Source organism: Barbatula barbatula (assembly GCF_947034865.1).
Source record: "Barbatula barbatula genome assembly, chromosome: 14".
Lineage (NCBI taxonomy): Eukaryota > Metazoa > Chordata > Actinopteri > Cypriniformes > Nemacheilidae > Barbatula > Barbatula barbatula.
Window position 1 is genome coordinate 18563721 of NC_136777.1, and position 15113 is coordinate 18578833.

Here is a 15113-nt window from a genome sequence, read left to right on the forward strand (position 1 = left end):
CTATATATATGAACCTTTGAAGTTGCTGTAATTTATTTGACGTTTTTCTAACTCGAACAAAAGACATTAAAAGCATCTTCTATATTAGTGCTCAAATTTAATCATGTTTTATGGTGTCCTCACCATCGGATGTTTTTGTATAAGCATAAATATACACAATCTAACTTCTTAAACAGTCTTGCATTTAAAACAACAAAATTGATTAATAAAAGATATATAATATATTATATACAGTCAAATGAACAACAACTGGCGAACATGGAATCACCATATTTTGAGGATGTTCAACCAGATCTATTAATAGAAAATAGAAACATTTACATAGAAAATAAACAAATCAAAGATATGACAGAAAATAAATGCAATAGCTGAAGATTATGCCTTTGTAAAACCTACCTCAATCAAATTAAATGGAATTACATTAATGCCAATTTTCTTCTACGTTGAGGAAAAATTATGGAGTCACTTGGAAGTTGCATTTCCCAAACAAATGCTAACAGAAGCTTAAAAATGCATTTTAAAGGGGGAGTTTACAGACCTTAACATAGCTGCGGGAACGTGTATATAAGAGACATAAAACAAACACACAAACAAATGTTTTATATTCATATAGCCAAAGCACAATCTGCTGAACTGGTAACGGATGTAACCTCAGTTCCCTAATGGAGGGAACCAGATGTTGTGTCGAACCGATAGATGGGGAACTCTTGATTGTACTTTTTTAAAAAGGCCAAAGAATTTGGCGAATGGCGATGCACGCAATTTCCGCCCAGTACATACGGGTATAAAAGATGGCGTGCCCATTAATTGAACTTTTGGGCTGAGGAACCTGGTAAGGATACCTGGTTCGCTGCAGCGGGCGAAGCGTTGTGGCATATAGGACACAACGTCTCATTCCCTCCATCCGTAACCAAGACGTTCCCTTTTTGTTGGTCTCTCGACGTTGTGTCTCACCGACAGATGGGGATCCTATACGAAATGCCACTAAGCTTTGCTGTTTTGCAACCTCAAGCGGAGCGGTGGCCTATGCCAGTCAGGGGTGAGCACTGCCACGAATCATGATCTCCCAGTGGAAAAAGTAAGGCAGCACTTGAATAAGTGCAAGTGCTTTTACCAACGGCCGTCAAAGGCTGGGGCCTTCGTACTCTAGATACAAAATGGCAGCCTGGCACCGTCAGGGACACTGGGGAGCCCAGAGACTTTAAGAGAGCAGAGCCTGTGCTACAGAGGCCATATCTTACTGACATGGAGGTGTTATGTGGAAATTACACATGGTCTTGCCAAATGGAGAGAACTCATGGGAGAATGGTGCACGACCCCAACAGGGGTGCACGGAATGGTGGAATCCACAGTGGGGAGGTAACAGGTTCAACAGCGGTAAACCAAGAGTGAGGAACACGTCAGACGGGACGACCCTATGGGGGGGTCACTACGTGTAGAGCATCAGCTCAAGGGGGGTTCACCTCGAGGGGGAAATAGGCACTCGTTGGACAGAGAGAATGCATGTAGACCATTTAGGTTCGGCCAATAGGGCGCAACTAGCAGAAGTCAAGTAAAGTCAACTTTATATAATGCTTTTTACAATTTTCAATGTTACAAAGCAGCTGTATAAGAAAACATATTGACTATAAGCAAAACATAATAAGGTTATGCAAGTCAAAACACAGGAGTATAAATTCCTATACGCAGTGTTAATTAAATAAAACTATAAAATTCTAGCAGCCCCCCCGGCCAGCCAAAACAGAATGCGAGGAACCCAAAACTCCATTGGAGGAGAAAAAATCCCAGGACTAACCAGGGATTCCAGTTCCCCTCTGGCAAAGCTGCAGCCTCTTGCACAAGCTCGACAGTGCTTGCATAACAAGGCAAAATAAAAAAATTGATTTATGATTATCATTAATAATCTAATAGCGGCTGAAATTTTGAAGTTAAGACCTGTCAAGTTGCCGTGTCCTTTATCTAGCTCTATCGTCACAGCTTTTGTCAGGTCTGGGCATAGACTGTGTCCTGCCCACTCTGGTAACCTTGGAACAATGAGACAAGACTGGCTGAGAGTAGAGTACTGTTCTACACTCTTTGATGTGTGTCGGATCCTCGAATAGTGTCAGGAAGGCTATTCCAGGGTTTAGGTGAAGAAAGCTCAACCCCCCTTTGGTGGATTTAGATATTCTAGGTGTTATCAAAAGTCCTGAGTTATGAGAAATTAGAGAGTGTGATGGAGTATTGTGATAGAACCTCTGTTATGTAGGTAGGGGCTAAACCTTTTAAGACTTTATAAGTGATTAAGTATCGTATTGACTTTAAAGTTCTTTTAATGGGTAGCCAGTGAAAGGTTGATAACATTGGGGTTATGTGATCGTATTTTCTGGACCAGGTTAGAACTCTGGCAGCTGCATTCTGAACTAACTGTAATTTGTTTATTGATGATGCAGGACAACCACTAAGTAGTATAGTATCAAGTCATCCAATGTATAAAACAAGTCATCCAATGTTTTATATCTTCAATGCACTCTGCTAATTTGGATAGCTGGGAGGAATCATCTGGTCTTGATGAGATATATAGGTGGGTATCATCTGCATAGCAGTGGAAGCTAATTCCATGTTTTTTTATAATATTTCCAAGGGGCAGCATGTATATGGAGAATAGCAAGGGTCCTAGAACCGATCCCTGAGGTAATCCATAATTTACTTGCGTTAGATTTGATTATTCCCCATTTAAATGGACAAATTGATATTTGTCTGATTCCCCATTTAAATGAACAAATTGATATTTGTCTAATAAGTAAGATCTGAACCATTGTAGTGCCTGTCCCTCAATACGAGGTATATTATTGGCCGCCCACGTATATTAGGCTCCACATTTTGTATTTATTCCATCTGTGTTAATGACTGTATCTTCGATCGAATAACTATTGGATAAACAATAGCGTCTTCTCTCTAATTAACACGGAGCGGTTGCGTGTCAGACCGGTTCCACAAATAGTAATCACGTCAGTTATGCTTTATCAGTTCAGAGCTGTGTTGGTTAATAAAACAAGCAGATGGACCAGGAGACATTTGCAAGCAGGACTTCCAAGGTGTTTTTAGAGGCAGTAATGTGCCACTGTAATAAACTACTTGTAAGTCGCTTTGGATAAAAGCGTCTGCCAAATGAATAATTGTAGAGGCATGTAAACAGTAAACACAGAATAGCTTTAAGGCAGGAATACAATTTCCTTAAAAAATAACATTTAACCAGGATGTTCTCAGTGAGTCAAATGGTGGAAATCTCATTGGTACATCCCAAAACACTACACGTGCAATGCCTCTTTGGCACACACATCGTACAATCATACAAACAGGTCCTTGCCAGCTGTGGGGGATGTTTTCCCTACAATGACGTCAACATAGGGGGGAATCTAAAACCACTCTTTGGTGGAGACCACTACTTGTTTATGTGAATGATAAAAAAGGAGTGAGTGGATTTTACTATTATAGGCTTGTTTTTACACATTCTACGGACACTTGTTCAAACACCTTATAAAAGTAAATTTTCCAGAATATGTCTCCTTTAAAGTAAAAAAGTTTTACATTGTGTTCTAGGTACTTACTTTAAATAATTAGTAAGTCTAGGAAAGTGTTCTTTACAGAAATAGAATGTTCATTTCTGGTTCCCAAAACTAACATTCCTCTAACGATATAGAAACACTTTTTTCCGTAAAGAGGACCAAAAACAAACCTTGGCTAAACTTTCTGGGTCGCAGGAACTAACATTAGGCAAATGTTAGCCTAAAATATATTTCCTTTTGGCCTCACTACACGTCAGCAAGGAGTACAGCCATGCAGTGTTTTTATCCATCTCTTTAAATTTTTATATAATCTAATTAAAATAAGTAAAATATATCATCCCGCACAATATGGAGGATTAAATCTCCTTTTAAAAAATAAATAAATAAAATAAAGGTACTATACAATACACATTTAGGGTAATCCCAAAAAGATTATAAATGATCCTTGGAAAAAACGTTGATCGTAGTACTATCTATGTGATTATTTGGTTTTCTGTGACATGAATATGTTTACAAACACTTTTAAAATAGTTGTGTGTGCGAGTGAATTAATGCAGCCTCTTCATGAATCCTCTCTAAAACCACACTGTAATCACTGAGATGGCCTCTGTGTGATCAAAATGTGTGCCATGAATGACTGTATTAATGAATGGGTACACCACTTGCACTTTAAAAAGTGGAGGAGATGGAAAGAAACTCTGGGTTTACCAAAGAAAAGTTGCTCCCGACCAGGTTAGGTTCACAGAGTAAGTTACTATGGTTACCGACTCGGAGTTTAGAAATTCCTTTAGAAACAGGCTTAAGTTTTACAAACCTCACATTCTGAAACCTAGAGTTTCCCTAATTTCGATTTCAACATGACGTAGGCTCAGGCCCGTGACGGGCAGCTCAAACACAGAGTGGGAGCAAACAGAAGCTTTATGAGTCCCTCACTCACTCTCTTCCGTCAAGCTGCGTGCAAATACGTATGTATTTCTGCACTTGAACTGCTGTTTTAAGCTGTTGTTATTGCTGTTAAGTGCTAATTCAACACGTTTCAACATCTACTCAAGGTTAAATCAATGAAGCGATGTATTTTGGCGCGCCGCTTTGACAAGAGCTGCTGCAGTAAATTGTCTCTATCATATACAGCTTTTCTCTATCATATACAGCCTTTCTCTTTTCTCTTAAAGTATATGTGTATATGTATCTCCTGTGTTAAATATTCTTTCCACATTGTTTGTCTTTAATACAAGTTTTTAGGCTTTCTGCAAGTCCCTACAAAGTTAATGCATCCCCCATAAGAGTTTACAGAGCCCTCTTTGCACTGCACTGCAGAAAAGTTACTTGAAAACATGGAAAAAAACATGTTCTCTTGTTTGAAAAACAGTTGGTAAATTGAGCGTTTTTATTATTTACATTAGAATTGGAGGACAAGGTGTAAAGAGAAAGATTCACAGCTCTAATACAAGTGTTTATTTATGTGATTTTCTATGGCATTAGATGGTACTTCGAGCAAATAATTTTATAAAAGGGGGTACTCAATCTGAAAAGTTTGAGAACCACTGCTCTACACAATATCTGCTCTTCAGTTCATTATATCCTACTAGAGTTCATAGACACCACAATGCAACAGCAAAAAAACATGACTTGGTTTTATATATTTTGGTTTTATATATTGGGATCTTTGTCAACTTTTTCACCTCAATGAGTTTGCATCACTGGATTTTATTCTTCATCTTTATGGAAATAATAAGCTATACCTGGCTTGAAAATAAACTAAATTTAGTTGCTAACAATGTTTTAGAAGCCTACTATGTATGTTAGTATTAAACTCGGGACGTTGGGTCTGCATTTTGTATTTATTGTTGTGATACAATCTTTGTGATTTAATTCATAATGGTCTTAAAACCCAATTTAAGCACTTTAACTTTCATGATTCTAATGTAATGCTAATCCCCATGAATCCTGTATGTTCTGTGTAGGATTCCTTTCAGGACTCTTGTGGTAAGTTTGCTGTCCCATCAAGTACTGCTGCAGAACCTCTATGATATCCTGTTAGAAGAGTTTGTGAAGGGTTCGGGAAGCTCTGAGTCTCAGGGTAAGATCACACCAATGTCCGAGCCAAAACCTACCGGCTTTCTCCACTTTATCTCAATGCAAAACCTGGCCATCATCTTTGACCTGCTGCTGGATTCGTACCGCACAGCTCGGGAGTTTGACACTCGTCCAGGCCTCAAGTATCTGCTTATGAAAGTGTCAGGAGTATGTGGAGCTGCTAACTTATACCGCCAGTCTGCCATGAGCTTCAATATCTATTTTCAGGTATGTTTTAAGTGTTTTAATCTTGTATTAAACTTCTCTTTGTTGCCTCTTGAACTTTGTGTTATTCACAAAGTAGGTGGCCTTGTGCAATGTGCTAAAAAAACAGATGAACATTGTTTCTTTTCTGTAAACACACTCATGTGCTTTCTGAACACTAATAAACGGGTCACATGGAGTATATTTATAAGACCTTTATTTATTGCACGTAAGTATAATATTTAAGTTCCTTCAGTGGAAGGTGAACATTCAGTAAATATACACTGTTCTTCGTTAGACATCTGTAAGCACTGTGTGTTCCATGAGAGGGAACATTTTATTTTTATGTATTATTAATCAAATGCGTGTATGGCTATCCGCTCTCACAAGCCATGCACTAAAGCAACTTTGTTGCCAGATTTTCATAGATAAAAAAATAATCTAAGACTAACTAAAAATAATCATAAAATATAACCTAACTGATGTTTTAAAAGACCAAAAATACTCAAACATCCGTAACTGGCCATTTTTTACAAATAAAGTGTTGAGCTTTAAACTAAAGTCCAAATATAAAGCACTAAAAATAAATGAACATGGCAAAACTTCCAAATAGCGCTCTGTGATGCAGCCTCCCGAGCATAAACAAAAATCAACACGTCTGTCATCAGCAGTTTACTTAAAATTGAAAGACAAGCAAGTTTTTAGTAGAAAAATAGCATGCTTATATTATAGCTGCGAGGTGCACGGGCATTGCTATGGTTAACAGTGTCACTGCAGGAGTGACCACCTCACACACATGGACGATCGTTTAGTGAAGGTTAATCTTGATGTAAAACAGAACAGCGACGAGGTGCTTGGGGGAGAGAACACAATATAATCTTATATTAATCATTTTGAGGCATTTCTTGAAAATTTGGAATTTGCGTGTGTGAGGGAATGTGTGCGTACCCTGGAATAAAATTTTGCGGGTGCCCCTGTGTAAATTGACATTTGCGTGCATGTAGTTCTGGGCTAATTAACTTCGGTCATGGAGGGCCAGTGTTCTGCGTAGCTTAGTTCCAATCCTAATAAACACACCTGTTCAGCATTTTCAGGTCGTCCTGAATACTTGTATCAGGTGTGTTTGATTAGCGTTGGAACTAAACTCTGTTAAAATGCAAATGTTAAATATGTTTTTTTAAGGTCACATGTTAACAAAAAAGCCACTTGACATTCATCAACAGGGTGTCTTTGTTGGTTAAACAACGCACAATGTCTATAAAACTTAACTTGCATTGTAGATCATTTTCAAATCGTTCCAGGTTTGGTGCTAATTGTCTTTTTGCTTGATGGAGCACTTAAATATATTGTCCTGTTTAGGCTCTGCTGTGTGCCATGCTGACCAACCAAGAGAACATCACCGTTGAGCAGGTGAAGAAGATCCTGAGTGAGGAAGAGGAGGGCGGCTCTCACTCATCACAGCAGTGCTCCTCTGAGGATGAAGATATCTTTGAGGAGATGGCACAGGTGAGTCCTCCACGTGCCCGGGAGAAACGCCAGTGGCACGCCCGCATCCCGTCTCTGAGCACGCAGCCCGTTAGCAGTGTGGAGTGGGGATGGCTGGTCAAACGCCTGCACAAAATTTGTTTGGATCTGTGCAACAACTACATCCAGATGCATTTGGATCTGGAGAGTACCATTGGAGAGCAGCCTACCCAGCGGGCCGACCCACTTTTTTTCTTGCCCCTTTTTCATTCTGAAACCTCCACACCCTCCACTGGGGGCCTTTCTGGCCACGGGACACCCTCAGAAGACAGCTTTCGCCTCCATCTGGATGAGACTTCCTCAGAGGAGGTACATAGCCCTGGTGAGCTGAGTGCAAGCCTCCCCCAGCTTAGAGGTGAAAGGAGGGACTCGGGACGAAAGAAGGAATGGTGGGAAAGTGCCGGAAATAAGTTCTACACCATCGCCACTGATAAGACCATCAACAAACTGATGATAGAGTACAAAAAACGCAAGCAGCAGCACAGCCATGCTTCATTTGCCAAAGATGTGAAGGTGGGAGAAAAGAGGGGTGAGGCAGTGACTCTGCGGGGCCCAGATTCCCCGGGACCCCAGAGGCCCCAGCAGTTAGTGGAGCAGGGGCCGATGCGTCACTCCTTTAGTGCAGGGCCCGAGTTGTTGCGGCAAGAGAAGAGACCTCGCTCAGGGTCCACAGCCAGTTCCCACAACATCTCACTCAGAGATTCTGAAGCACAGATACAGGTAGGACTGTAGTAGTGAGTAGTTTAGAGAAGCTTCCATACCTTACACTGTAGTAAGTTAAGGCTTGAAATATAGTAAGAGTCCACACAGAAAAACTAACACTTACTAAAACATATTTATATTAATATATAAATGCATAAAAAGATATATTTTGCCAGTGTAAGGTACGGCCGCTTCTCTCACTACTCACGAAGACAAGAACTAGACAGAGATGTTCTAATAGTAGGTGTAAATCAGGGGTCCAAAAACTGCTTATGGTTGGAGCTAAACTCTTTACAAACACACCTGAACCAGCTACAGGATTAAGATCCTGCAAGGTATAGTAGAAACTTGCAGGCGTGTGTGAAAGTAGGTTAAGGCTAAACTCTGCAGGACGGTGGCCCTCCAGAACTGAGTTTTAGGACCCCTGATGTTTTTCTTTGTTGGCAAGTTGACCATTTCAGAGAATTGATTCAAAAATTTAAGTGGAATTTATTTGAATAAATGTTTTTATTAAAAACATAGCTTTAGTTTAGCAAAACCATAGTAACTCACACATAGGCCTTTATGTTCTTTTCTCCTACTCAGGCATGGACCAACATGGTTCTTACAATCCTGAACCAGATCCAGCTGTTGCCAGACCCCATGTTCATTGCTCTCCAGCCAGCTGTGTTCCCCTGCATCAGTCAGCTGACCTGTCATGTGACTGACCTCAGGGTACGGCAGGCGGTACGGGAGTGGCTCGGGCGAGTCGGACGAGTTTATGATATTATCCTGTGATCACCTGGCTAATTTTTGATCTCTTAAAGTTTATTATGCTTGTGAACCGTTTTTCTTGTAATATTCTTCAGTATTCCATCTGTCAATTTCAGAATCTACATCTTTGTTTATTCATACCTCTACAGGCATTGAATTGACATCAACTTTTTCTAAAGGTGTGTTTTTCTCATGTGATCTTACATTTATCTTTAAACTACACACTGAAGGTTTCAATGAGTCAAAATCCTTGCACAATAAAATGTGGAACTGATGTACTTTTCTTCAAGCATTAATTACTATAACTAAATCATATGCTAATTCCTAATATTACATTTTAATTAGCATAATTCAAGTTGCATGTAATATTTAAGTCTGATTTTTATATAGATTTGTACATGTTATGTATAGTAACATGTCCTTTTGTAGAGCCTAATATACAGTACTGTGTGTTTGCCATGATCCAATATCAAATATGAGCTTCATTTTGAAATAATTTGCCCAAATGTTTTGTCTTGTTTGCTCTATAAATCTGAAATCATTTGAATTATGTTTAGGCTTAATTATGTTTAATGTTTGTCCAATGACAAATCCCCAAACACTACACTAGCTCTTAGTCACTCATAAAGGTCACTGTTATGTTTATCTAAATGTTTGTCCATACATCAGTCACACTGTGTGCCCTGGATTCTGCCCCTACCCACAATGCAATGGGAATATGAGGTTTATCAAACATACATCTTACTAAACTTGAATAAACTGTAATGTAGTAATAAGAAATGAAATGAGAAATGGAGCATTTGTTTTAATTGTCTATAATATATATCTTAAACTGTATATTTACTTTTATACTTTTAAGTGCTATTCATATTGTTTGAATATAGTGATATGGCTTTACTGCAAATATTTTTCTTCATAGTCATTTCTCAATCCTGAGAACTGCAGTTGCTTGAATATCGCGTTTTGTCCTAAAACAATCTTTAACACATACAAAAGAAAAACAGAAATAATACATGCATATGATTTAAGTATATTTATTTTGTGATGTATTGTGTACATTTACATTTATGCATTTGGCAGACAGTTTTATCCAAAGCGACTTACTTAGAATCAAATGTATAGGACAATGCAATGTATGTGAAATCCCTTGGAATCGAACCCACAACCTTGGCATAGCTAGTTCCATGCTCTAACCACTGAGCTACAGGAAAACTGGTGTGGGGACAGATGTTGCATATGCTAGAACTATTTAGTTGATATTTATTTGCAATTGGAACTAAAGTTTGTAAATTAGTCCCAGAAATCTATACAGATATTCTTTACAAACCTTATGTCCAGTGCACACAGCCGGTTTATTAATCAGAATCAGAATGTATTATACCTCGCTTTTTTAGTTCATATTTTGTTGTGGTTATAACAAGTGCTTGGTATAAACAGTGTAACTACAGGACAGTCAGATGGACCAAACTATTAAATTATTATTATTATTTACTTGATTTTAAGCCAAAACAGACATGAGTATATAACATACTTTTTACCTAAAACATACACGAGTATATAACTAGAGTGAGAGCAGAAAAACAAATGTTTTGTTTTACTTACAATCTGTATTCATTTACTTTCGGCTTTGACAGTTGTAAAAATGTTTAGATATTGTTTTGTCTAACAGTAACACAAGCTAAAATTAATTTGTTTAATCCCTAAAAAAATTCAATTCCTGCTTTACCATAGATTCCAGCCACCTTATTTCTTAATGTTAACTTTTAATAATAAATAGAAATATTCCTTTAAGGATTACGGGAAGAACATGTTTGTGATGATTTCCGGAGGAAGTACTCACCCAACATCCTATCTAGATAGTATTTACTTTCATTACAATTATTAATTATCCAACTTATATAATTAAACTGCAGTACATGTGCAATGCTGAATGTATTCTTTATGTTGTATGTTTTGGAAAATAAACTACCAAAGCTAATAAACAGCTGGGTGTTGCTCTTTTGACAAGAGTGGCTTGAATAACTGTTTGTCTATCTGAACAAGATATCCAGGGTCTAAAGCAAATTGGGCCCAAAACATTAAAGATACAGCAATGTATATCATTTTACACACAGGGTACTTTTTATCCCTGTGTTCTGCAAACCAATCTTGAGTATTGACATTTCTTTAAATTAATTTGAGATGAAGACGCAGAGCTGTTGACAAAAAATAAGAAGTTGTAAAAGGGTATGAATAATTAGGAGCAATGTGTATTAGAGAAGATCACATTTATTTCATAATGACATCCCCTTATTTAAAATTCTTATTCTCCAACAAAAGGTTAGTTTTTGTAAAAATGTTCAAGAGAAGATCCGAAGGCTTAACTATGCATTTGTTTTCACAGCCTTTTTTGATCATATTTACCTAGGGTGTGCAAACTTTTATATAGCGGATTTTTATATAATCTAAACAATCTAACTTCTGTCCCATGACAGTTTTTGCAGCATGCCTTCTCCACCCCATAGCTTTACTCTCTACTGGTATGTGACCAAGTTAAAGAGATGTACTCAGGGTTCAGGCTAAAATTAGGTGCTAGGAGCCATACAACAGTCATTTCTTTTTTTTCATAATTAAGTGACAATCAAAACTGTACCATAATAATTCAGTATTTTAGCTATGCCAGCACTCAAATCTTGTGGAATTGAACATGAAATGAGGAAATAAATGAATCCACATTCAATATCGTCTCAATACAATTTAATTTTTTATGTTTTCCGTGTGGGGTCTAAATTTGTCCCTTCATATATTACTTTATTCTTTATGCCTTCCTGAATTACTTTCTGCTGAGTCCGTAGCTTGGCGTTATTATATCTGCAGTAGAACCTGCAAAAAAGCAGAAACAAATGATTAAAACTCACAAAACATGTATAGGGCATATTTTACTTTAATATACAAAGAGAAAGAAATATAAAAATATATGCAAGAAGCCATCTTGTGGCTACAGAGTAATAATACTTGGCAGGCACATGACTTATGTTGAGATAAAAAAAAGGTTTGGTGGTAAAGAGTGAACTTATTTAAGAGGTGTGGCCAGTTGGTTACAAATAAATCCCTTTGGAGGAGCAAAGTTCAAAAGCGAGTGTTATTTGTAAAATATTAAAATCAACTCAAAATGGCCAACTATTGCACAAAGTGTAAATTCAGTAAAATATATGTTTGTACTAATTTGGTGACTGTAAGTGAAACCCCACCATTTTAGTCAAAAAGTGGCAACATAGAACCCAAATCTGATGTGTGTGCTACATTTCAAGAGATTTTATCCATGTTTTGAAGAAAACCCCTTGAAATATGGAAAAAAATAAATGGGAGAAAGTAAATTAAAATAAACAATTATTTTCGGCAGAAAAGCTTCGTAAGAGTATGTCTGCTATTCATGATGTTTTTCACGCCTTTTCTTTATTTAGAGATCACATACCATGATCCCAATGTTGTAAGCATGAATCCTGCAAAACCAACGTCAAATGACCTCTTTACACGGCCTGTGAATTACAAGAAAAGAGTAGATTAGTAAACAAGGTTTAATTACATAGCACTGTATTCATGCTTAAGATCTAGTACTGAAGGTAATAGCAGAAGGTAAATTGAAGCTTACTTGTTGCTAAAAAGTGCACCAGTCCAGCCACTAGTGACCCCCCTGCTCCATGCAAAATAGAGTTTCGAGCACATGGAGTATTCTGAATATCAAGAATGCCCATTACTTTTTGCCCTGTGTGTGTTAAAATATTCTATAATCAATGGGAATTAAACACAAAAGCAGATGAGAACTCAGAGATCATATTAAGAACAATAACAGCAACACCAAAAAATACAGCTCGACTACAGTACAACAGAATCACAGGTTTGATTCCCAGGGAATGCACGGCTGATTAAATGTAGATCTCTAATGCACGGTGTACATAGGCTAATTTAAGTCAAAGCGAAATTGCTTTTACATTAGAAAACAATCTAGTGTTTACAATACATTAGATAACTTACAGGAATTATTAGCTTCTGATCTAAAATGTGGGTTAATTGAATACATATAACTTCAATATTTAAAGTCTGGCTACTGGTGTAGTTGCTATTCTCTGATAATAAAACAGACGACTAACTTATGTCCTGCAAATACTGAGAAGCAATTATTCTGGCAAGAAAAATGAAGTTTTAAGTGCCTTTCTCGTCTGAACAATAGGCTACACGTCCGTTTTCCACACGTGTTAGATCTAACGGCTAGCAAAAAAAACGTTTACCTGTCTCTTTTTGCCGTCCTCGGAAATTTTAAAATGTGTGATCAAAATATCTACAAATGAAGCCACTGTAAAACACAACACATATGTACAATGACATAACGTGTCATTATTCAACTGAACACTGTTGTGGTCCCTATTTAAATTCGTCCTGACGGAACTTTACGTGGCAGAAACTAGTTCCTCCCAGCAAACACAGAACGTTTCCACAATTTTAGTTTTTGTGGGCACCAAAAATAACGTTCTAAACATTTTCTTTTTACTTAAAAGAAATAACCTAAAAATTTTTTATTATTAAAAAAATATAGAAAACATATTCTGCAAATAATCTAGTTACGTAAGTAGTAGTTTACACATTCTCTAATGGTAAAATTGGTCTGTTTAACATCATTTCACATGTGCCCTAAATATAGCTGAAAATACAAAACTATTTAAGTTATATAATTATACAAATATAAATCCATGTGTTTGTAGCAGGTGTTTGCATACGCTCTTCTCCAGCACGCACGTTCTACTGGTCAACAATTTACACTTGACATTCTTTAATGCATTCTTAGCTGCGTTAGAAATGAACTGTCACCTCAATCACTAACACATTAGTTTAGCGGTTTGTTTACTTAATTTGTATTTAATAATGTGCAGATTTGAGGGTAAACCTATTTTTCGTGATTTGCGATTGATTTCACACATCTAAATCAACAGATGTAAGGATGGGCCGCTGTAGCCTACTTCACTGGTAAGACAATAATATTGTTTGCCTCCCGCTCTGCCTTGAAGATAATTTCTGTCAATAAGGAACGGGTTTAAATCGTATTTTCTTATTTTTGTCTGATCGTGAGGTAGGCCTAAATAGTTTGGTTTTATTAGAAATACTGTTAAAATCGATAATTACTTTAATAGGCTAATGCAAATAATTATTAGGCTTATTAGAAACTAATATATTGATTTAATCCTCCATATTGTGTGGGATGTAGAATTTTACTTAATATAATTAGATTAGAGAAAATGGTTAGCTGCGTGAAGGCTCATACCCTTATATTCACTAAACACTACATTTTACTACAAAACTTGTCCACTCATAATAATCATATCTACTTGTTACTTTAAATTTCATGAAAAAATTATCATAGATAAACAGATAATTATGATAATTTGTGTTGTGTCCTGTCCCTGAACCTAAAGCAATACATTTTAAGGTAAATAGTTTTGCAAAGAACAAGACCATGCACAATTTAAGTTTGTGGTGGTGTTGGTATGCACCCGTACAGTGAGCATTCTTAATTGTAACACAGCGCTTTAACATTTTTATACTGATGATTTACAATGGACAATTTTTATTTATTTATCCTTTTTTTACCAGGAGATGTCCCATTGAGATAATCTCTTTTACAAGGGAGCCCTGAGGCAACAATTACACAAGTTACACAGAATCACAGAAACAAACAAAATTGATTACAATACATGTAAAATCATTTAAAATAACAATAAATCATTTAAAACATGTGAATTGTTCAAATTTAGATTTGGTTAAGTAATTGTTTAAAATGTTCAATTGGAGTAAAACATAAAGCTTCAATATACTATATATATAAAATTTATATTATTTGTATATTGAGGGTAGGTGTTCATTTAATATATATCTTGAATGATCCAAGAACCAAAATGTGTTAGATTGTGCCTATTTTTCTATGGTCATTATTTTAAACGGGGGGATCATTAACAATGTGTATTTTACGATCCTCTTTGCACAAAATGTACACATAATGTAATTGTGAAACGCAATTTTTGTGCAATTACTGTAGATGAATAACAAGAGATAAAAATGTTCAGAGTGAAATGCGAGAGCAAGCACTGAGACCTTGATCATGTTCTGACCCTGTCCTTGTCTTACATGGAAGCCCTCTAAATTTGATACAAGCAGATGAAAGCAAAGGATGTTTGAGATGTGATAAAAGGTATTAAACTGTTCATTTGACACTAAATAAACAATAAGTGTCTTTAATCTGTGTTATTCTGACCTGGCAACATAAGACATCTGCTT

General features: G+C 36.8%; 2 protein-coding genes across 2 annotated transcripts in view; one reads left to right on the forward strand and one right to left on the reverse strand.

The window, feature by feature from the left end:
* arfgef3 (ARFGEF family member 3) overlaps positions 1–10791 on the forward strand; it is a 113775-nt gene extending 102984 nt beyond the window's left edge. The window contains exons 34-36 of the mRNA XM_079472668.1: positions 5513–5852; positions 7188–8072; positions 8640–10791. Coding sequence (XP_079328794.1) covers positions 5513–5852; positions 7188–8072; positions 8640–8831 — 1417 coding nt within the window. The 3' untranslated portion in view covers positions 8832–10791. The remainder of the gene's footprint in view (positions 1–5512; positions 5853–7187; positions 8073–8639) is intronic.
* cox20 (cytochrome c oxidase assembly factor COX20) lies at positions 9833–15107 on the reverse strand (the record flags this gene model as incomplete). Its single annotated transcript, XM_079473457.1, has 5 exons — positions 9833–11669; positions 12262–12325; positions 12439–12571; positions 13076–13208; positions 15091–15107. The coding sequence occupies 5 exons, from the start codon at positions 15105–15107 to the stop codon at positions 11552–11554; spliced, it is 465 nt and encodes a 154-aa protein (XP_079329583.1). The 3' UTR covers positions 9833–11551.
* Positions 15108–15113: the final 6 nt, after the last annotated feature.